Source organism: Neoarius graeffei, chromosome 13 (genome assembly GCF_027579695.1).
Source record: "Neoarius graeffei isolate fNeoGra1 chromosome 13, fNeoGra1.pri, whole genome shotgun sequence".
Classification (NCBI taxonomy): domain Eukaryota; kingdom Metazoa; phylum Chordata; class Actinopteri; order Siluriformes; family Ariidae; genus Neoarius; species Neoarius graeffei.
The window spans coordinates 7,950,385-7,975,548 of record NC_083581.1 but is presented as its reverse complement, the minus strand read 5'-3'; the positions used below and the strand labels follow the sequence as shown (position 1 = coordinate 7,975,548).

Genomic DNA, 25,164 nt, shown 5'->3' with positions numbered 1-25,164 from the left:
AGATTAACATGGTATATCGCTAGATTGTAATTAATTTGTAACAGACACGAGATGGACAATCGTAACAGAAGTAATGTAACAGACATCATTTTGGAACTCATAGGCTTGACTTTGGCATATAAATATGTTTTTATTACATCTCAGAAAATTAAAGTTATCTTTTAACATATCATTCATTAAAGATTACATGTTTTGTGACCTGATGGTAAAAAAAGAAATGGTTTTAGGTGAATTTTTAAAAATAAGTTCATGTCCCCATTTCAGTACCCATAAGCGTGGAATCACTCATATATAATCAATAATATATTTGAAAAAAAAAAACCTAAAATAAAATTTAGGCTTTTTTTCTCGAGAAGCAGGTGTAAATAATTATTTTAGCCTGTTCAGCTCTGTTCACTCCCACTATAGAGCGCCCTCTAGGTGAACTGCAGCCAATTTCGGTACAATTCCATTAACAGGAAGTGGACAGGCTCTCCGAAGATGGACAGTGTTTCCAGTGATGTACATTTTGCATATCTGGTCGTCACATTTGTTATAAAAGAAAAAAAATGTCATGTGAACACAGCCTCAGTCTCTTTACACCATTTGTGTCGTTGTCTACTTCCTTGTTTACTTCCTGTTTCTTGGGCTTTCTCACTACTGCGCCATCTTGATCACGTTATCTGATTGATATTAGCTCCGGAATCTTAATTTTCTCAATATCGCGCTTTCCCATTACCGTCTCTTTATACTGCAAATTCCTGTTTCGTTGTTTATTCCTATCATTCTTCCAGCTTCTAGGACGAGTTACCGGATTTTACTAATTCCTAATTCCTTACTTTTCCAAACCTGTTTGGATTATGCATAATGACTGTCCAAGATAATTGGATTTTATGTTATAATGTGACCCAGACCTTTCTTTAAACTTGCCCTCAGGATGCTGCTTTGTTTGAAATCTATGAGTCATTTCCTGTGAACCAAAAACTGCAACAGGCTTTGAGAAGAATTATATGAAAAACAAAACAAACAAACAAACAAACAAACAAACAAACAATCTAATCAGGACATTTTATGAGCCATTCATTACCTCGCCCGCAATGGAGTAAGCGGGGCGAAGTTTTGTAATCAGTGCGGTTTGTTTGCTTGTTTGTGTGTCTGTCTGTTAACAATCTAGCGTCTAGACTGTTGCACCAAGTAACTTTGAATTTTCAGGGTCAAGGTGAAGGTCAAGGTCACTGGAAAGGTCAAAATAACATTTTCCATTATAACTCAAAAACGGTTGCTGATAGACAAATGTTTACTATTATGAGCAGATAGGAACTCCCATATGGCCTTTCATTTGGTACCATGATCTTTGACCTTGAGTGACCCTGAAATGTCAAACTCAAGGTCACAGATTTTCAGAGGGCTGTAACTTGAAAACAGTTGATGGTAGACAGATATTTACCATGATCAACTTATAGAGATCTTGCAGTCACATGACCGGAAAGTACACAACCGCCATCATGTCGGTCAAAAACACCGCTGAATACTGCTGCACTCATGTACAGAATGGATCAATTTCAACCGACGGACTACACGGCTCATTTTTCTAATGAACAGATAACTAGATATATGTCTAAAATAAACGATCTACAGATTTGTGACCCTTATGGCTTTCCGGACGGAGTTTTCACGACCGGATTTTGAACTGCCAGCGGAATACCCGGACGTGTATAATTACCTCATCAACTTTCCCTCGCTGTTCAGTGGTGAAGCACTGTGTGCTTATAAATCTCTGCACAGTTATCTTTACAGAAATTCAGGATTTGTCAGCGACTCAGATGTGGCATCTTGTAAACAAGAAAATGATCCTCACTGGATGGGTAAGTAAGTATTGAGTATAGCACTGACCAGCCGATTATAGAATAGAATAAGGTAATTCCAGCTGTAATTCCAAATCGTCCGTGTTGTTTACATGGATCTGGCGTTGGAGAGGTAGAGGCTTGGCAGTGGAGATTTGAGTGGCTGTTTTCTGAGCTTAGTCAACAGGCCGGCTCTGCAGCCTCGCTTTTGCTTCCGCTCCGGCGCCGCCTCCTTCGCTTTGCTTCCGATAACAATCCACGGAGACCCCGCTGGTCTCGCAATCTCGTCCGGAATGTTTTTTTTTTTTCTCGTCCGGAATGTTGTGCATGCGATGGAAATCGCTACAAACCGTCATTTTCTGCTGGAAACCAATGTCCAGTAAGTCCATACGGTTGTAGTGGATATTGAAGTCCGGTACAGACGAACAACACGCAAAAATACACACAAAAAACATAAAAAACGTGCACAGGTAGGGAGAGCTTGTAGCCGCAGCCGTTGTAGTAGAATTGTATATAGTAGGGTTTTCCAGAAGAAAAGGTAGAAGTAAAAGCAGAAGTAGAAGGCGGAATATGGCGTTTGACCTACAAGATGGCGTCTGTCACAATCTGGATCGGCTGTGACGTCACATGCAAGATCTCTATAGGAAGTGCCATATGGGCTATCATTTGGCACCATGATCTTTGACCTTGAAAGGTCAAACTGAAGGTCATGGGTTTTCAAAGACCTATAACTTTAAAATGGTTCATGATAGCCAGATGTTCACCATTATCAACGTATAAGAAGTCTCACATGGGCTTTCAGTCGCCACCATGACTTTTGACCTTGAATGACTTTGAAATGTCAAACTCAAGGTCATGGATTTTCATAGGACTATAACCTGACAGCTGATGATTGAGAAATATTACCATTATCAACATATAGGTATAAAATAAGTGCTGCCGGGCGAGGTTTGTTTTGCCTGACAACACTTGTTTTGATACTGGTTTCGGATTGTGTTTTATGCCACCAATTGTGACTAATCATTAAACTCCAAACACGTTTCTTTTAATGTAAACACGACTGATATTAAAGGAAGCTGTTATCAAGCTTCTTACATGATGAAGATCTTTCTGGACTCGATTCATCCTTTCGTGCCCCTGATGGGAGCTTGAGCATATTTTGAACACCAGCATAGTGTGAAACATGAAACATCAAACTACACTGATTATCTATACAGAATATTTTATTGTGAATACTTCCTCAGTACGTTCAAAAGATGGAGAGTCTTCATGAACGAGTGAACGCTTTCTTCAAATGCCCAAATGATGTGGTGATAAATGTGTCTATGAATAAACTACTCAACAGTGCAGTGATACACAGTGTGCTGATATGATGAATGAACACTTACAAATGCTATTTAACCCCACCCTCCCTCTTCTTTTTTTATCAGAAAGTGGAAATCCAGGAACTTTTGGCCCATGGCTTACAGTGCGCGATAGTTTAATCTTCTGGTGACAAACATGCATTTTAGCATCGTTAATTTCTTAATATATATGGTTTTGAAGATAAGTAATACATTTATGATGCCTAAATAAGTAAGCTGAATTCTATAGAGAGCTTGTTGCTTCTTGCAGACTCGGTTTTTACCCCGAATTTTCAAAATATTTCCTGATTCACATGACCAGAGTTTTCGAAAATATCTCCATCAACACGGAAATGGAAAATCTATTTGAGAGCTTTGTTTTCATGGATTCAAAATATTGTTATGATGAGCATGAGCCCAAAACAATTATACCTGTGGACAGGGTCTCAATGAAGAGCAAACACGGAAATGAAACCCTAACCCGAGCGTTTCAAGGCATTGCATTTTCATAGCACAATAACAGCAATAATGGTTTACAAATTAATGCCATAAGAACATGTTTACCTTTCACTGTTCTCACTAGGCAGCATTTTCAAAAGACACTTCTCCAATGTTCTTGCCTTCTCTGAGATTTGCTTCCACATGCAATTCTGCGTTTTAACCTGTCCAAACAAGAAGAAACCTCAGAAGAACCTTAAAAGCTGTCCATATGCTGCTTTCTTTCTGAATGGGACAATCTTTAGATCAGGAGCACAAATGCTGCCGAAAACTGATGCCTACCCAGACAAACTCTTCGAGGGTAGTGAGAATTTAAAATCACGATAAAAAATTCACGGTAAAATATATCATATAAGCAATTATCGGTACCAAATTTGGACCTGATCCTGATTAACCTCATGGTTTGAATGGTTATCATGTTTCTGCCAAGCTCTCTGTAACCATCTCCTCAACTGTGCAGTCTAGTTTATTTTGTCGAAATTCAAACACTATTCAGTGACGCAAACCTGACACACATCATTTAATGTATATAAGCTTCCTTTCATGGAGCTACAAACCAAAAGCCTCAATGTTCTTGCAGGAGAATTATGAGGAACTGGAACACAGCCAGTCAGCTGTAGAAGTGTGTGTTGATGTCAGGTGTAGGTCTGGACAGAAGACCAATCCTGAGAAAAATCCAAGAACTACGCACCACTAAAGGCACTTCTTAAACAACGATAACGACAACGACGACAACGGCGACAGTGCTCCTCTTCTCCAAAAAATTCAAGTTCAGAGAAAGAAAAAGAATGGCTTGTTTAGACCATTTTTAAGAGTAGAATGCCTACCTTGCCCCTTTTTTTTTACTCGTTTTTTTTCTCTTTTTTATGCGCTGTCTTAATAATAGCAGGAAGTGTTTGTTTGCCTGCAGACGGTTGCATCAACCAAAACACAGGATCCTTCAAAAAAAAAAAGCACAAAGCATGAATACAGCTCGACTACTAATAAACAAAACAAAACAAAAAACAAGAAACTGATAGAAACATAATTAAAGGAAAAAGCAGGTCTGCTATATCGCTGTCTCTCTCTGTACAATTCTCTCTGGAGTTGGAGCTGGCCAAGTGATTGGTAGGTGGGTGTGTTTTTCAGAGAGAGAGAGAGAGAGAGAGAGAGAGAGAGAGAGAGAGAGGCCCATGATTGGTCGCCGCTGCAGGTCAGGTGATGTGAGAGGAGCCTTTGAAGGACTGCCCCTTTCCGTTCTAGTCATCTCCACCCCCATACATGTCGGCGAGTTTTTTGAAACGCGGTCCCCAGTCGTTGAGGTAGTCGTAGTCTTGCTCTCCGCTGCTGGAGGTGTTGAGTGAGCTGACTGACCCGGCTGTGGATCCGCTGCCCTCATAATCAAATACTAGCAGTGAATCGTATGGTGGGGCTGTCGGGTCATTATCCGCTGCTCTCAGACCCTGCGGTAAACAAGAGAAAAAAAGGTTGAATATCAGAAGCATTTCGAAAGTTGGTGTCAGCCATCATCAGTCTGAATTAAAGCGATTAGCTTGATTGATGAGCTGATTAAAAGAGTTAGATCTTTGTTTTGAGACACCGAAACAGTTGTTGACCAATAAAATGGCTGTGAAATCAAATCCAGCTGTGTAAATGCATTTGGACAAATCTTTTTCACAGACACAGAGATAAAAAGTGAGGTTCTGGAAGCAAAAATGTAATTTGCGATAGCTGTAGTGAGTGTGATTATTAGCAATGATATATAAACCTTCCAAGACTAAGATGGCAAATGATGGTATGCGCTCCTGTAGAAGCCATAAATCAATCTGAAATCAGTTTTTTTTCCTCCAAGTCCCGGGGAGGTACTATATCACCCACAATATTAAAGCAAAATTTCTGTATAACCATGGAAATCAAGCTTAGTTCTGGAAGTTTCCCAGGCAAAAGACCATGACTGTGACACTACAATGCAACTCACTTAGCCCCAAGAATGAAGTTTTAGACCTTATTCATGAATTAGCCCAGCTACAATGGTGCTTGAAAGTTTGTGAACCCTTTAGAATTTTCTATATTTCTGCATAAATATGACCTAAAACATCATCAGATTTTCACACAAGTCCTAAAAGTAGATAAAGAGAACCCATTTAAACAAATGAGACAAAAAATATTATATTTGGTCATTTATTTATTGGGATGACAATCAGGTGTGAGTGGGCACCCTGTTTTATTTAAGGAACAGGGATCTATCAAAGTCTGATCTTCACAACACATGTTTGTGGAAGTGTATCATGGCATGAACAAAGGAGGTTTCTGAGGACCTCAGAAAAAGCGTTGTTGATGCTCATCAGGCTGGAAAAGGTTACAAAACCATCTCTAAAGAGTTTGGACTCCACTAATCCACAGTCAGACAGATTGTGTACAAATGGAAGAAATTCAAGACTATTGTTACCCTCCCCAGGAGTGGTCGATCAACAAAGATCACTCCAAGAGCAAGGCGTGTAATAGTTGACGAGGTCGCAAAGGACCCCAGGGTAACTTCTAAGCAACTGAAGGCCTCTCTCACATTGGCTAATGTTAATGTTCATGAGTCCACCATCAGGAGAACACTGAACAACAATGGTGTGCATGGCAGGGTTGCAAGGAGAAAGCACTGCTCTCCAAATAGAACACTGCTGCCCATCTGCAGTTTGCTAAAGATCATGTGGACAAACCAGAAGGCTATTGGAAAAATGTTTTGTGGATGGATGAAACCAAAATAGAACTTTTTGGTTTAAATGAGAAGCGTTATGTTTGGAGAAAGGAAAACACTGCATTCCAGCATAAGAATCTTATGCCATCTGTGAAACATGATGGTGGTAGTATCATGGTTTGGGCCTGTTTTGCTGCATCTGGGCCAGGATGGCTTGCCATCATTGATGGAACAATGAATTCTGAATTATACCAGCGAATTCTAAAGGAAAATATCAGGACATCTGTCCATGAACTGAATCTCAAGAGAAGGTGGGTCATGCAGCAAGACAACGACCCTAAGCACACAAGTCGTTCTACCAAAGAATAGTTAAAGAAGAATAAAGTTAATGTTTTGGAATGGCCAAGTCAAAGTCCTGACCTTCATCCAATCGAAATGTTGTGGAAGGACCTGAAGTGAGCAGTTCATGTGAGGAAACCCACAAACATCCCAGAGCTGAAGCTGTTCTGTACAGAGGAGCGGGCTAAAATTCCTCCAAGCCGGTGTGCAGGACTGATCAACAGTTACCGGAAACATTTAGTTGCAGTTATTGCTGCACAAGGCGTTCACACCAGATACTGAAAGCAAAGGTTCACACACTTTTGCCACTCACAGATATGTAATATTGAATCATTTTCCTCAATAAATAAATGACCAAGTATAATATTTTTGTCTCATTTGTTTAACTGGGTTCTCTTTGTCTACTTTTAGGACTTGTGTGAAAATCTGATGATGTTTTAGATCATATTTATGCAGAAATATAGAAAATTCTAAAGGGTTCAAAAACTTTCAAGCACCACTCTAAAACACTGGAGCTTGAAGAACAACAAACTATAATAGTTATTGTGGCAGTGGGGGCGTGGCCAAACAGCAGTCTGTGAATGGAGGGCAGGGTCGGGGAAGGTAAATGGCTAAGTCATTCCACCTGCTGTCAATTAATGTGTGTGTGTGTGTGTGTGTTTGTTTGTTACAGGGATGGAGCATAAAAGGAGAGAGCCCTCTCTCCCCGACCACAACGCATGTGTGATTGAGTGAGTGAGTGAGTGAGTAAAAGAAAGAAAGAAAGAAAGAAAGAAAGAAAGAAAGAAAGAAAGAAAGAAAGAAAGAAACAAAGCTGAAAAGCTCAATCAATGTTTGTGTGTAAACATCAACTCTCGCCTGCTGTCAGAGCCACCTCCAGATGGTCCTCCGCCAGCTCAATGGCTTGTTCCAGCAACGCCGGGCGATGGCACTGGACCCATTCCGCCATTCCTTCCAGAAGCCGAGAGATAAACTGTTCCAGTGCCACCAGATCGATGATCTCATCACCGTCGCGGTCTTCCGCCCTCAGCCACCGCCAGCAGGCATCCCGGAGTTGCTGGCCGAATGCAAACGGCCGGCCGACCTCTTCCAATGCAACCTCCAAAAGCGCTGGCGATGTTGCTCCGGGGAGTGGCCAAGCTGCTGCAGGATGGCTTTCCTCCGATCAGCATACACCAGTCGGCTGTCAGCAGGGAGCTGCTGCGCTGTGAGCTGCGCCTCGCCAGTCAGGAGTGGAAGGATGCATGCTGCTCCTGTGGCCACCCCCACACCTCGCTTGCTTGCTCAAAGAGGGCGAGGAACGCTTCCGGATCGTCCTGTGGTCCCATCTTCGTGAGGGTGCCAGCAGTGGTGGTCGACACTCCTGTTGACACGAGGAGGTAGGTGCCAGAACGCCTGGCGATCTTCCTGCTGGGCCAGCATCAAGGCTTTGAACTGTTGCTCCTGTTCCTTTCGGAGGGTGATCAGCACTTGATGCTGGTTCTTCTGGGCAGTAGTGAGGGCACAGATGAGCTCTTCGAATGGGGAGGACTCCATGGGGTGGTTCCCTTCTATGCTCCCAGGTTTCTGCACCACTGTAACAGTTCCTGATGTGGGTGGACCACAGAAGCATGGCAGATGAGAGTTGATGTTTACACACAAACACTTTATTGAGCTTTCCAGCTTTCTTTCTTTCACTCACTCACACATGCGTTGTGGTCGGGGAGAGAGGGCCTTTTCTCTGCTCTCTCTCCTTTTATGCTCCATCCCAGTAACAAAACACACACACACACACACACACACACACACACACACACACACACATTAATTGACAGCAGGTGGAATGACTTAGCCACTTACCTTCCCCGACCCCGCCCTCCATTCACAGACTGCTGCTTGGCCATGCCCCCGCTGCCACAGTTATATAAAACTGTAAAGTGCTGAGTGACAAAAAATTTGTGTGTACAAAAACATGTAAAGTTAGTAACCAGAGTCAAAATCCATCCATTATCCATAACCACTTACCCTATGCAGGGTCACGGGCAAGCTGGAGCCTATCCCAGCTGACTATGGGCGAGAGGCGGGGTACACCCTGAACAAGTCGCCAGGTCATCGCAGAGCTGACACATAGAGACAAACAACCATTCACACTCACGGTCAATTTAGAGCCACCAATTAGCCTAACCTGCATGTCTTTGAACTGTGGGTAAAACCGGAGCACCCGGAGGAAACCCACGCAGACACGGGGAGAACATACGAACTCCGCACAGAAAGGCCTCCGTCGGCCACTGGGCCCAAACCCAGAACCTTCTTGCTATGAGGCAACAGTGCTAACCACTACACCGCCATGCCACCCAGAGTCAAAATCCACATGCAATATGATACCACAGAAGGGCAGCTACTAAGACAGGTGCCCCTAGGGGACAGATAATGACAAAATGACACCATTTACTTTAGCCTTAGTAACATAGTAGGGGAGAGCGGGGTAAGATGAGCCAGGGGGTAAGATGAGCCACCCCCTGTTTCTAAGAAACAGTAAACAAATGTGACCATGTGACCACATTCAAAGGGGGCCGGGACCATTTACTTACACTTGTGGAGAGGAGCACCACATGTCAAACTAGGTGAGGGACATATTTATAAAAATGTGTTTTTGTGCTTTCTAAGTCAATTCCATGTTTGTCCACAGTGAAGATGATTTAGAGAAGACAAAAGTAGAATAATATTTAGACACATTAGGGTTAAGTTAGTGGCTTTCTAAGCTATGATATGAATGCTAATAAAAATAATTTTGATTAGCCTAATCCCCTTTATTAGCATTTTTCTACAAAATGGTGGCCATGGGGTAAGATGAGCCATTAGATGTGGGGCAAGTTGAGCCACTGGCTCAACTTACCCCATTGGTGGCTGAGCTTACCCAATATGGATGACACTTAAGTTTTCACATTTACTGGTCATATATGACAACAACACATTATATATATATATATATATATATATATATATATATATATATATATATATATATGACATCAGATGAGGAAGACCAGTTGTTAGATGTGGGGGATTATGTTGTGGCAAAATACACGGGGAAGAAGAAAGTGCATTTCTTCATTGGCCAGATAATCAAATTGGATGTCTTCGAAATAGAGGCAAGATTTCTCAAAAGAAGCCGGTCATGCCATGGCTCTGCAAGAAAGCCAACCTTTGTCTTCAAAGAGAAAGATGAGGCTGTCCTGTCAAGACAGGATATTGTGAAAAAATTGCCCCGCCCCTTTACTGTTGGGGGGACAGCACGGAGGGAGAGGCAAATGGTGTTCCCTTGCCATTTGAACGCTTGGAACATTGAATAATGATGAAATGATTGAATGATTGATGGAATGATTGCTGCATGTTTTAGCAATGTTTTAACCTACTGAAAGAAATAAGATTCTTTTGGCACTGTTCTACTGTTTTAGTAATTTCTATAATATAGTATATCTCTCATTCCCTCTCTAACCATCCCTCTTTCTATCTATCTACGCATATATCTCTCTCTATCCATCTATCTATCCCTCCCTATCCCATCTCGTTCTATCACCTCTCTCTTCATCTCCCCTTCTCTATGCAACGGCCCTATCCCCCACTTGATTGACTTGACTTGATTCATTGATTGCATTTCTAATAATAAAAGTTGTTTACTTTGTTAACCTAACATGTTTTGTGTTGGCTCAATTTACCCCACACAGTGGCTCATCTTACCCCGTGCATGGGGTAAGTTGAGCCACTTGACATTTTTTTTTCAAGAGGTAATATCACTCTAACCATAAGAGCTTATCAATTATGTTTTGCTCAGATAGTAACAGTACACTTTGAAATTTGGTATGGTGTGTAGACTGGAAGCAAAAATGGCTTTAACATGTAGTTATGATGAAAAATGTAAAAAGTGGCTCATCTTACCCCACTCTCCCCTATCTTTTTTTACAATTAGAAATTGTCATAAGGTTTATGAAAGGAAATGGGAGAGAAACTTCCAGAATCATCTCATCTCATCATCTCTAGCTGCTTTATCCTGTTCTACAGGGTCGCAGGCAAGCTGGAGCCTATCCCAGCTGACTACAGGCAAAAGGCGGGGTACACCCTGGACAAGTCGCCAGGTCATCACAGGGCTGACACATAGACACAGACAACCATTCACACTCACATTCACACCTACGGTCAATTTAGAGTCACCAGTTAACCTAACCTGCATGTCTTTGGACTGTGGGGGAAACCGGAGCACCCGGAGGAAACCCACGTGGACACGGGGAGAACATGCAAACTCTGCACAGAAAGGCCCTCGCCGGCCACGAACCCGGACCTTCTTGCTGTGAGGTGACAGCGCTAACCACTACACCACCGTGCCGCCCCCTTCCAGAATCAATGCTGCTAAAAAAGTAAGTAGTCACAATCATATATCTGAATTATTTCTCACTACCTTGACAAAGAACCATTCTTGTTCTAGAACTTAGAAACTAGAACTGTCTACATTGTTTTTTAAATCATAAACAAGCTCAAACATTATAAAAAAAAAGGATTGAGAATACAACACAGCACTGAAAAATGGCAATTGAAATGGTGAGCATGGCCTGGAATAAAACCATCAGGAATCTTGGATGCTGATGATGCTTTCTAGTTCTCTTGATAGGCTTCTATATGTAGCAAGTTTTATCCTTCTGTTGGAAAATCTGTACGATTATTAAACTAATCAGACAGAAATTCAGTTCCTGATTTTCGTCAGTGTACCTCATTGATGAAATCTCCAATATCCCCAGGGTGGGGCACCATGGGCCGTAGTGGGTACTGAGACTCTGGCACCACAGGCCTCTCGTCCACCCGTCGGACCCCTGGGGGTTTACCCATGATGTGCTCCAGGGAGTCGGGCTGCTGCAGCTGACTCAGGTCATAGTCCTGCAGATTAGCACACAGATATGCTAAAGACAAACCCACACAACACCAGCAAGATTATGCCCACAGTCACAATGAAGACATGAATCAAAGCTAATATAGTTACATTAGCCAACAACTGAAATTAGGAAACAAGGAGCACGTAGCTGCACAACATCTGCAGCTAATATCCAGCTGGACGAGCTCCTTCCCTCAGGCCAGGTGGAATGGTAGTAATGGCTTTATTTGGCTATATACCTTATGTGAAGCAAGTGAGGATTAGCACTTTATGACCTTAAAATAGATTAGCCGTTTTCTAGCAATGTTGTTCATTAAATGTTTAGCTGCCCAATCTGGTCCAGATTTGCTGCTACTCAGTCACGGATGAATTAGGTATAGTTCTAGAATCAGAGCTCCAGTCACCTGGTCCTCCTCTCCTCCTCCTTCCTCATCATATTTGAGGATGTTGTCTCTGACATCATCCTCAGGGTCAATCAGCAGCTGTTTTGTCTGCCTTTCCTTCTCTTTCCTCTTCATCCACACCACAAAGAGCAGAACCATGCCTGGAGTAGAGAAATCACACAAAGCCAAAACGAAAAAAATGAACAGACATTGTAGACATAGTAGACACTGCAACAAAGCAGCTCTACAGAAAACCTAATGTAGATTTAGATGCCTGATAAAAAAGCCACAGGAGACAGTGGCGACAAAGAACTCCCTGAGACAACAGGAGGAAGAAACCTTGAGAGGAACCAGACTCAAAAGGTAATCCATCATATTTGGGATCACACTGAATTGGAGGTAGTCTTGTAATACTTGAGACTAGTCTTGGTCTCAAAACCACTTTTTGAAGGTCTTGGTCTTGTCTCAGAATCAAGCACATTTGTCTCAGTCTCAGACATAGAGGACTCAGAATTTTATTCTACGACCGGTCAAGACCACAACTGCAGGGATTTCACTAAACTGCCTGTGCATCATCTGATTTATTTGTTCACATCGTTATTGTGACTGGATGTAAAATTTCCAATAATGTGACTCATTGCTAATTTGAAAATTTCGTTACTGTTAATGACCGTCACCCCTCCCCCACCCCTTCACACCCACTAGTCTGGTTCTGGTCTTGACTCGGTCTCGACCTGCATTAGTCTTGGTCTTGACTTGATCTCAACCCCTCAAAGTCTTGGTCTTGTCTCAGTCTTGATGCACTCTGGTCTTGGTCATGACTTGGTCTTGACTAAAAACCTTAATTGTAAGATTATAAGTCATTACAACATACAGGTGTAGAAGAAATCCTGGGAAATTCAGAATGATCATAATCCTGGAATAAGCATGGGACAGTCTTTATGATTACAGCAGCAGGTCTTAGAATGTTTTCCTGAGTTGTAGTGGAAAGTGTTGAGAATGTTCTCTACTCAAGTTAGCTACATTTCCAAGTAGCCAAAGTCAAGTCAAGTCAAAGTCCCTCTCATGCCAGAATCTGCTCTTCCCAGGCAGTTTCTTGTACCAGTACTAACCAACTCTTTAAGACATATGGGTGCAGTGCTAATCTCCACTTCTATAGCCCTTGGCCTCTTGCCTATACAGCGAGGGTTACAGTGGGGGGCTAGCCCTCTGGTAACCGTGAGAGTTTGACTTCCCCACTTGCATCTGTATTGCAGCATACCTTGACAGATGGTAATAGGTACAATGATTATGATGGTTTTAGTATGACCTGACCACAAGTAGAACTCACAATCTCCTAGTCAAGAGGCAGACACACTAACCAATAGGCCAGCTCGTGGTCCTAACCAGCCAAAACAATAATTTAATAATCCAACTGATGTCTCAAATGGAATAAAATACATCTTCAATGTTCCCCACCAAAGTCAGAATAAAGGAACCCAACTGAGGCTAATTGGAATGAAATGGTTTTCAGGTCAAACAAGGTGTCTAATCTATATCTGAATTCAATTACATTACAAGTATTTTAGCAGACACTCTTATCCAGAGTGACATACAACATACCCAAAGCAGCCCAGGGAGCAGTTGAGGGTTAGGTACCTTGCTCAAGGGCACATCAGCTATTCTTGCTGCTCCATAGAGTTGAACCAGCAGCCTTTCAGTGTCAAAGCTGCTTTTCTAACCTTTAGGTCATGGCTTTCACAAGCTGATGCTGTTCAGTGGTGAAAACTGGTTTATTTGATGGTGTGAAATGATTACTATTGGTGTTGAATGGAGAATGCTGGTGTTTCATGGTATTTGAATGAATGCTGATGCTTAATGGTAAATGCTGGTGTTCGATGGTAAATGTTAGCATTTGGTAGTGTTTTTAGAGAATATTGGTATTTGGTGGATAATGGTGTTTGTGAATGTTGGTGTCTTCTGGAAAATGTTGGTGTTTGCTGCTGAGTGGTAGTGTGTATTAAAGAATGTTGCTCATTGATGGAAATGATATTTGGTCATCATTGTCATTGGCTGTCCATTACTAGCGATGACAATTGCTTCATTAGGATGCGCAGAAACGAAGATGGGCCACGAGGTCCACACCAGAGCCATCCGCAGCAGTGGCACGAATGGCCCGGCTGAGCTGCCATGGAATGTTTGGTCTTGTGAGCTCTCGCATACTATTCTCCTCTCCTAGCGAAGTGCCTTGCACAGTAAGGTAAGACAAACGATGTCATGCCCCCATCTGTCTGGACCTCCAGGCCTGATGCCAAGTGGTGCACAAAAGTGCCACAGACCTGATGGGTATGGAAGTTGCCATGCAGTGACAACTGACTTGCTGAGCGATGCCATCAGTTCTGCATGCCATCTGGTACTGTGCCATTGACCCTGTTGGGTTCATCTGCCACAATGCACCGAAAAGTGCCCTGCTGCCAGCACCTTATTGGTGATGTACTATTTAACCCATAGCTGGAACCCAGGCAGGTGCTATCACTCCAGGTCAGAGTGGACCTGGGAGCAATGGTGATTAAGGGGTAACTCCACTTTCCCCAATACTCAAGTCCTCCCAGACCTGAGACTCACCACCGGTTGCAGTTTAAAGTCATACCCAGGACTAATGATATTTGGTAGTGTTTTATAAGGGTGGCATGGTGGGGTAGTGGTTAGCACTTTGTGCCACACAGCACAAAGGTTCTGGGTTTGAGCCCAGTGGCTGGCCGGGACCCTTCTGTGTGGAGTTTGCATGTTCTCCCTGTGTCTGCATGGGTTTCCTCCAGGTGCTCCAGTTTTACCCACAGTCCAAAGAAATGCAGGTTAGGCTAATTGGTGGCTCTAAACTGACCATAAATGTGAGTGTGAATGGTTGTTTGTCTCTATGTGTCAGCCCTGTGATGACCTGGCAACTTGTCCAGAGTGTACCCTGCCTCTTGCCCATGGTCAGCTGGGATAGGCTCCAGCTTGCCTGTGACCCTGTACAGGATAAGCGGCTACAGATAATGGATGGATGGACTTTCACAGGTCTAAAACATCCATTTTAGCTAGCCTACAATTTAAGAGTCTATAAATCTAAACTATGTACCCATACCAGAGATTTCCCTATTGTCTTTAATTAATGTTAACCTAAAACAGTTGCAGAATCGGCCTACAGTGCACTCAGTGAGGAAACTTCCACTTTTTATGCAATGCATGATCAAAATACATGAGAACCAGAAATGTCCCTCCTTTTTATTACAAAGATGAAAACATCTCATCTCATCTCATTATCTCTAGCCTCTTTGTCCTGTTCTACAGGGTCACAGGCAAGCTGGAGCCTATCCCAGCTGACTACGGGCGAAAGGCGGGGTACACCCTGGACAAGTCACCAGGTCATCACAGGGCTAGATGAAAACATTAGATGTTTTAATGAAATTTGCACTGCCAAACCAAAAATGTCCCTGGTTTTCGTCTCAGAAATCTGGCCACCTTATAATAGTCGTTGATGGGGTATGTTAGTGTTTGATAGTTTGAGAATAGTTGCTGGTCATTGGTGGGAAGTGGTGTGTGTTGGAGAATGATGGTATTTGATGCAGAAAGCTGATATTTGAAAGAGAATGTCTTTTGGATTTGGTATTTATTGACATTTGATCCTGAATGCTGGTGTTTGTGAAATTTTGGTGAAAGGGTGGCATGGTGGTATAGTGGTTAGCACTGTTGCCTCACAGCAAGAAGGTCCTGGGTTCAAGCCCAGTGGCTGATAAGGGCCTTTCTGTGTGAAGTTTGCATGTTCTCCCCATGTCTGTGTGGATTTGCTCCGGTTTCCCCCAAAGACATGCAGGTTAGGCTAATTGGTGGCTCTAAATTGACTGTGAGTGTGAATGGTTGTTTGTCTCTATGTGTTAGCCCTGCAATGACCTGGTGACTTGTCCAGGGTGTACCCCACCTCTCGTCCATAGTCAGCTGAGATAGGCTCCGGCTTGCCTGCAACCCTGTAGAACAGGATAAGCAGCTACAGATGATGGATGGATGTTTGGTGAAAGCCCAGAGTGCAATACAGAATTTTAATATTTGAGGTTCAACACTGGTACTTGATAATGTTACTTGTTGTTTAGGGAATCTGTGTGTTCAGGATTTACATTTGCTCTTATCCCAACGCATACACAGTACTTTGAAAATCTTATAAAATATTTTGTGCAACTCCAACCTTCAGTGCTGGATAGAATTCACGCACAAAATCTACTCCCTTACAGAAATATCTTCACCTTGGAGATGAACATGATGTTTCAGCCAGTTTGAGGTGATTTTTTTATAAACATGTCCAGATGAGCAGCTCTCCAATGCATGGGGAAGAGGAAGTCTCTTACCTCCTCACTGCCTGCCAAAATTTTCAGTATTGCATGCCTCAGGCCAAAGAAAGTCTGGCCTTGTGTTTGTTTGGAGGAGCAGAGTTTTAACCCCAGGGTGAAAAAAACCCCAAAACAACCTGAAGGTGCAAGTGAGTTTCAGTTAGTTATACCATGAACTGGAGTGCAGAAGAAATACAATTCAGTGTTAGAGTAGATTAATAAAAAAACAAAACAAAAAAACCCAATAAGGGTTTATGAAGTAATGATTTTTCCAGGTTGTATTTCATGCCAAGATGTGCTGATCTTCTGTTTAGCCTCTGATATTTTGGGGATAGAGAGCTTTTGAGAGGATCTGAAAAAAGACGATGTGTACATTGTACCTTTGTACTTTTTGGTCAAAGCTATCAAATTCAATTATCTTCAAAAACAGTTTGCTCGAATAGCACTGGGGGTGTAACTGAATATGAATGCATTATCCAGAATGAACAGATCATGTTATATAAACAGATGGAAATACAGATTTTAATAGGACTCTCACTATTTGGGTGTTCCCAGGAAGCTTCACGGAAAGGCATCTGGTTGAGATCAGAGGGGTACATCAGAACTTTGATGTTGCAGATTGGTGTTTGATGGTGCCAGCACCATCAGATAACACAAAAGTCATGTAGATGAGTGGTCAGATAGGAAACTTTTGGGTGCACGTGAGAGGTCAGATATGATGCGATGACCATACTCATTAACATGAATTGCTGTTTAATGTATTCTACATCCATCCATTCTTTATCTATACCACTTATCCATCATGGTAGTGGGGCAAGTTTGAGCCAATCCCAGCTGACTTTGGGTGAGAGGCAGGGTTCACCTTGGACAGGTTGCCAATCTATCACAAGGCTAAAACAGAAACAAACAACCATCACACTCACATTCGCACCTATGGGTCCGGCTCGAACCCGGACCTTCTTGCTCTGAGGCGACAGCGCCAACCACTACACCACCGTGCCGCCAGGGTAAGGTTCATAGTCAAAAAAGAAAACAAAAAGAGAGTAAGTATATTCTAAGTAAATATTTAGCTCCGTGTGGGGAATATCATGTTGTATTTGTTATTGTGAATAACATATTGTGGGTTTCTCTTCAAGATCTTTTGATATAAACTACACTAACTGTATTACAAGCCTTTACAACAGAGGTTAGGGCAGATGTCATGTCTAAGATTTATTCGACTATAATGGCATTGATTTTTAGCAGCGAGCCTTACACTTAGTTGTTATTTCTGATCAGAAGATCAGAACTGCTTTGGATGGAGTCCAACAGGAGGCTGCCCCACAATGCAGGGCATTCAAGATAGATGAGATGCTTGTACTGTGTGAGTCAGTTTCATGAATCATATAACAAGGATGAGCCCATCAATAGAGTTGAGCCCATATGGAGTTAAGCAAACTTTGGTGATTTTTCTGTTAATCAGCTCACAATCCTGTGACCAGGGAAATCATCTATGCTGGATTCTGGCTATACATAACCAGAAATGTACAACACTTAAAATTCATAAAGGTGATGGTAACATAATTTAGATGTGATACCAAATTGGCTACAACAATCTCTGTATAAATTACAGATATTTAAATATATCAACATTGACAATCAATTAATAGAACTGATGAAGATCCCAGGATGACTTGTTCAAGATACAGTAAGTCCAGTTGCCTTGGTTTAATAGGACTATATATAGAGGATATTACATTGTGTCACGAAGATATGAAGTTTATCTTCGAGCAGTGAACATATTCCCTAGTGAGCGAAGCGAACAAGTGAAAATATTTTCAACACGAGAAGATAAACTTAATGTCTTCACGCCACCGTGTAATGTTCTTTATACTATATGGACACATCCACAAAACAAAGGATACACAACTTAATCAGAAGAATTTTCATTTTCAACCAATTCGCCATTTTGACTACACTTGTCAAGTCAGCGGGAAAACACTGGGAGTGATGTCACCGGAGTGAAATATCTGGAATTATTATCCATACAGGCCACTTTTTCCATGAAATAAAAACATGTATTCTATCCTCTTCTAGCAGGTTTATTGATGGCATGCAATATTGTTATCATATTGCTTATCCTCCATGTATTACACCAGTCTCCTCAATAGAGAATGAGTGTACAATATTGTTATAATATTGTACGTTGTCAAGAGAACACGACATCACACATCAGAGCTCATGGGAAGATCCAATGACAAAACTTTGCTGCTGTGCATGCGCACAATAATTTCTTTGTCAGCCGGGAGAGAGAGAAGACAAGGTTAATTCAGTGCTCAGTTTAAGCACAAAATAAATAAACTGAAAACTGAAACTAAAGACATGCTGAACACCCAAAACGCTACCAAAACTTCATTATATATTCTTCATGCAATTTTACAAGAGAAAAACATACCAACAGACATCAAAAAACTGGAAAAGAGACACATCGGAGACGTAAAACTTCCGCGCTAGTGAGTGACCGTGACAGTTTGTACACAAACATGGCCGTGAGGTTTGCTTCATTAAAAGCAGAAGATTTAAAGAGAAAGACGCGCTGGACACCTGAAAAGGCTACCAAAACTTCACTGGATAGTCTTCAGGCATATTTACCATACAAGAGAAAAACATACCAATGGACATCGAAAAACTGGAAAAGAGAGCAATAGTGGAAATTTTGTCAAAGTTCTACTTGGAGGTGAGGAAAAACAATGGAGACTTTTACAAGAGGACTTCACTCGTGGACTTCACTCAGCAAAGATCTTTTGTTTTGAACAGCTGCAATGTAACAATTAACTATGGCCAAAAGTAACTGAACTTGAACTGTCTACCTGGATATAGCTTGTATACAAGTTGGGTTGTTGTTCAGGCTTTTTGGACTTGTACTATTTTTATTGTTAGAACTTTGACTTTGTACAGTACATTGGATTGACAGAACATTGAATTACATTTGATCAGATTCAGCATTCAATATTGGTAAGTTACCCCCCTGTTCTTAACTTTTTGAAAAATCTATAATTGTTCTATCGAATGTGTATGTATAATAATAATAATAATATTGGCTGTTTTTTGTGGTATATCAGATATATTCTATTCAGCTACTCGTCTTCGACTCATTCAATATCATGCTAGCTGAATGGAATATATCTGATATACCATGAAAAAAGCCAGCCAATATCATTTAATTATTATACATACAGGACACTTTTTCCATGGAATAAAAACGTGCTCTACCGTATTCCCTTCTAGTGGGTTTTATTCATTTGGTTTGATAGCATGCAATATTGTTAGCATATCGCTTATCCTACATGTATAATGTCACTATACCCAATGGAGAATAAGCATTGAATATGGTTTACGACATTGCATGGCAATCAAGACAACATGTCACATGTTGCAGACATAAAACTTCCATGCTAGCAAGTGACTGTGACAATTTGTAAACAAACATGGCCACCAGGTTTGCTTCATTAAATATGGAAGATTTTGAGAGAATTTTGAAAGAGAAAGACGTGTTGAACACCTGAAAGGAATGTGTATGTATAATAATAATAATATTGGCTGGCTTTGAGTGGGATATCAGATATATTGCATTCAGCTACTCATTTCGACTCGTTCAATATCGTGCTAGCTGAATGGAATATGTCCCTCAGATCTGCGATGTACTGCATATGAAAAAATGCAAGTTTTTCAACACGATTAGATAAACTTAATGTCTTCAAGCCAGTGTGTGATTTTCTTTTTATTATATAGACACATTCACAAACAAAAAGTAACCAAATTTATCAAAACAATTCATCGATTTCCTCATGACTGACATAGAGAGATTTATGTCACCGTTTTGGTTCTCCATGTCCCGGATGGCGGTCGTATGAAAAATACAAGTGGTGTATTTGCTAGTAAAACATTCGTGTTTACATAATATAATCCAAAATGAACCAAATTTGAAAACCTTACTAGAGTTACTCACTAAGAAGGATGATGATGCAGATAAGGATGGCAATGATGGCGCCGGTGCCCAGGCCTGCTGCTGCTACGGCACCAAGCGCAGTGCAGTCGCCATGTTCATCACATGGGCACACCTTCACCTTAATGACTGAACGATTGGAGATTGGTGGGTTTCCTGAGTCTGATACAGAAATGGGAACTTCATAAACACCTGACTCCAGGAACTGGATCCTTAGGCTCAGACGGGCATAGTCTCCTGTGGACGGGATGAAATTTGGTTAGAATTTACTTCAGGAGTTGGGATTAGAGGTTTATGGTATGATGAATACAAGTAAAGATTTTAGGGGTTAAGTTTCATTTGTCAAGGTTGGGTTATGGGTGAAGGTTAAGAGTAGGAAATGAGGGTTTAGTGACTAAACCCTCATTTCCTACTCTTAACTTTAGTGAATTAAGGTTGTGTTTAGGGATTGGGATTCGAGGTTTAGAGTTAGGGTATGCAGTTATAGATCTATATAACATTTAGGATAGTTTATAGACCTTTGGTTATGGGTTAAGATTTTGCATTGGAAATAAGGGTTCAGTGAGTTAAAGATTAGGGTTGATAGTTTGGATTAGTTATTAAGCATTCTGGACTTTGTTCAAGGCTTGTGAGAGTGGTTAGTTATTTTTATTTTATTTAGCTTTGCCTTCGGGTAAACAAATCTTAAATAATTTTACAATAATGATAAAAATAAGGCAGGGAAACTGCAACAGCTAAAGCCAATTACTGCGGACCCATACATAAAACTAAGATTACATAACGATGACGACTAACTTAGCAACAAAATATAAATATTTAAAAACAACAAGTTAAAGGCCTAAGAAGGCTACGTGTAGAATTGCACTTAACACATTTTGTTCTCCACATTCATGGATTGTCCGGGTTGTAAGTAGACTGCAAGGATAAGGGGTAATACTGTAGGAGGAGGGACTTGTACGAGGACAGTGTGAGTTTGAGTTGGTGAGTTTCTTGTGTTCCAAATTTTCATTGTTCTTATCAGGAATGACTTTTGACATGTAGAGGTCCTGCAGAATGGTTATTTGCACCAGTGTTGTAGTCGAGTCCCTAAAACTCATGTCCGAGTCCAGTCTCGAGTCCCCAGTGTTCAAGTCCGAGTCAAGTCCAAGTCATGAAAGAAAATTTTGAGTCGAGTCCGAGTCAAGTCCACTATTGATCCGAGTAGAGTTCAAGACTCCAACTGCACCATTTGATGGTGGCTGTTTTAGCGCCATTAACATTAGCTTGTTCCTGAACATGATGTATGAACAGGTGAATGTGCTTCTCTTTGTCAGAGAGTGTGAAGTATTTTGTCAAAGATGGTTGGGAGATGGATGGAAGTGCAGAAGGTGTGTTTATTAATACAAGTGAAGACAGGTAAACAATCCAGAATGGCAGGCAGAATCATAAAACGGTGAAACAGGCGATAGGTCGAGCGAGGCACAAACAGGCTATCGTAGACTCGGCAGAATCAAAGACGAGAAACAGGAACTCAAACAAGGAAATAAGGCTTGGTAATGTGTCAGCAACGCAAATCAATACTTCACAAAGTAAGTGCGTTTTCACAGGTTTTATACAGGTGCGCTGATTGTGCCTTAATCCTGTGCAGGTGTGAGTCGTTTACGGCATGCGCGCCAGAGTCTATCTGATGCACGCACCAAGGTGCACAGATGTGGCATTCTTGCACGAAATTAGTACAACAATTAATGCCAATATAAATACAGTGGTGCTTGAAATTTTGTGAACCCTTTAGAATTTTCTATATTTCTGCATAAATATGACCTAAAACATCATCAGATTTTCACACAAGTCCTAAAAGTAGATAAAGAGAACCCAGTTAAACAAATGAGACAAAAATATTATACTTGGTCATTTATTTATTGAGGAAAATGATCCAATATTACATATCTGTGAGTGGAAAAAGTATGTGAACCTCTAGGATTAGCAGTTAATTTGAAGGTGAAATTAGAGTCAGGTGTTTTCAATAAATGGGATGACAATCAGGTGTGAGTGGGCACCCTGTTTTATTTAAAGAACAGGGATCTATCAAAGTTTGCTGAAGATCACGTGGACAAGCCAGAAGGCTATTGGAATAATGTTTTGTGGATGGATGAGACCAAAATAGAACTTTTTGGTTTAAATGAGAAGCGTTATGTTTGGAGAAAGGAAAACACTGCATTCCAGCATAAGAACCTTATCCCATCTGTGAAACATGGTGGTGGTGGTATCATGGTTTGGGCCTGTTTTGCTGCATCTGGGCCAGGATGGCTTGCCATCATTGATGGGACAATGAATTCTGAATTATACCAGCGAATTCTAAAGGAAAATGTCAGGACATCTGTCCATGAACTGAATCTCAAGAGAAGGTGGGTCATGCAGCAAGACAACGACCCTAAGCACACAAGTCATTCTACCAAAGAATGGTTAAAGAAGAATAAAGTTAATGTTTTGGAATGGCCAAGTCAAAGTCCTGACCTTAATCCAATCAAAATGTTGTGGAAGGACCTGAAGCGAGCAGTTCATGTGAGGAAACTCACTAACATCCCAGAGTTGAAGCTGTTCTGTATGGAGGAACGGGCTAAAATTCCTCCAAGCCGGTGTGCAGGACTGATCAACAGTTATCGGAAATGTTTAGTTGCAGTTATTGCTGCACAAGGGGGTCACACCAGATACTGAAAGCAAAGGTTCACATACTTTTGCCACTCACACAGATGTAATATTGGATCATTTTCCTCAATAAATAAATTATCAAGTATAATATTTTTGTCTCATTTGTTTAACTGGGTTCTCTTAATCTACTTTTAGAACTTGTGTGAAAATCTGATGATGTTTTAGGTCCTATTTATGCAGAAATATAGAAAATTCTAAAGGGTTCACAAACTTTCAAGCACCACTGTGTCTTATACCAAATTATAATGCCATGTTACAAAAAATAAAGAAAAAATCAGAGTCCTCGTCTCCAATTTATGAGTCCGAATGCAGTTAATGCACGAGTCCGAGTCCAAGTCCGAGTCAGCAGTGCTCAAGTCCAAGTCAAGTCATAAGTCCTTAAAATTAGGACATGAGTCGGACTTTAGTCAGAGTCTTGGACTCGAGCACTACAAGCTTGGTTTGCACATGATTCCAGCTGTACTGTTGTTACGATTTCATGTCACTTTAGTGGAATTAACAACAGATGGCAGGACTTGGGGATCAATTTTGGCCAATCCAGTGATGATCTTCAAGCATAGCACCATGTCGAGATATTCGTGCCAATAACAGAGGGGAAGTAGATCTGTTCTTCTTAATCTTTCCTCGTAACTAGTATCACAGATGTGGCAGACCAATAATATATTTTGTAGCTTGTCTTTGTACTAACACAGTCCGTCGAATGAGTTGTACAGATTGAGGAGCCCATACAGTTGTGGTCAGAAATTTACATAAAGTGACATGAATGTCATCTTGGATATGAATGTCATGGCAATATTTGGGCTTCCAGTAATTTATTTGAACCATTCTTTTCTGTGTCAGAATTATTGGACAGCATACATCTTTAATAAAAAACAAAAACAAAAAAGCAATAGAATTTGGTGCACAAGCTTTAATTTTCTTTGGGTTTTCTGAAATCAACACAGGGTCAAAAATATACACACTGGGTCAAAACTTTACATATGCTTACTTAGATCATTAATTCAGAGGTGCTGAAACTTCCAAAATGTCTCTTATCTTGCCAAGGCCAAGGTCTCTTAACTTCCTGTTAATGATCATGATTGACTACAGCTGGTAGCTTCTCTGTAACTTCATAAAAAGGGTTTATTTACAGCACTCATTGGATTGACCAGCACACAATACAATGGGAAAGTCCAAGGAGCTCAGTGCAGATCTGAGAAAGAGGATCACAGATGTACACAACTCCAGAATGTCTCTTGGAGCCATTTCTAAACAACTGCAAATTCCAAGATCAGTTCAAACAATTGTATGCAAGTTATTGTGAGGTGTAGTCACTTTGGCAAGCCACTTTGCATCAAGAAAACCCAAACTGTCACTCTGAGCTGAAAGGAAATTGGTTTGGATGGTCAGGAACAACCTGGGAACCAACATGTCACAGCCCTGACATGAACTGGAAGCTGATGGATCACTGTCTACAGTTCAGATCACCATGGACTAAGAGGCTACTATCCAAGAAATAACCTCCTGCTCCAAAATCAACACCTTCAAGCTTAACTAAAGTTTGAAGCTGACCACACGGACAAAGAAAAAGCCTTCTGGAGGAAAGCTGTATGGTCAGATGAGACAAAGATTGAGTTGTTTGGCCACAATAACCACCATGTACAGAGGAACACTGTACCAGCTGATGGTGGTGGTAGGATCATCATGCTCTGGGGCTGTTTTGCTGCTAGTGGAACTGGTTCATTGCACAAAGTGGATGGAATAATGAAGAAGGAGGACTACCTCAGAATTCTTTAGCATAAACCATCAGAAACTTGAACACGACTTGGGACTTGGGAGTTACAACAGGACAGTGAACCCAAACACGCATCAGAGCTGATTTTGGAGGATAAAGCAGGCTAACATTAAGCTTAATACAAGCCCTGACTTCAACCCTATTGAAAATATATGGACCGTGCTTATAAGTCGAGTCCATGCCAAGAAAAAAAAACCCAAATAATTGAACTCTACCAATTCTACCATGAAGAGTTGTGAAATATCCAACCAGAATTCTGTCAGATGCTTGTTCATGGTAAACAAAAATGTTTGGTCAAGGTGAATCTTGTGAAGAGATATTTTACCCAAATATTAGGTGTGCTGTATGTATATTTTCTACCCTGTCTGTATAATTTTGACCCTGTGTTGATTTTCAGAAAACCCAAAGAAAATTAAA

General features: G+C 41.2%; 1 protein-coding gene across 1 annotated transcript in view; it reads right to left on the bottom strand.

Annotated features, from left to right (window-relative positions):
- Window positions 1-274: 274 nt before the first annotated feature.
- The window catches only part of LOC132897219 (cadherin-4-like), a gene marked incomplete at its 5' end in the record, with an annotated part of 970,760 nt that continues 945,870 nt past the window's right edge, over window positions 275-25,164 (bottom strand). Inside the window, 4 exons of the mRNA XM_060938690.1 lie at window positions 275-5,106; window positions 11,415-11,579; window positions 11,979-12,118; window positions 20,289-20,522. Of these exons, the coding sequence (XP_060794673.1) occupies window positions 4,903-5,106; window positions 11,415-11,579; window positions 11,979-12,118; window positions 20,289-20,522 (743 nt within the window). The remainder of the gene's footprint in view (window positions 5,107-11,414; window positions 11,580-11,978; window positions 12,119-20,288; window positions 20,523-25,164) is intronic.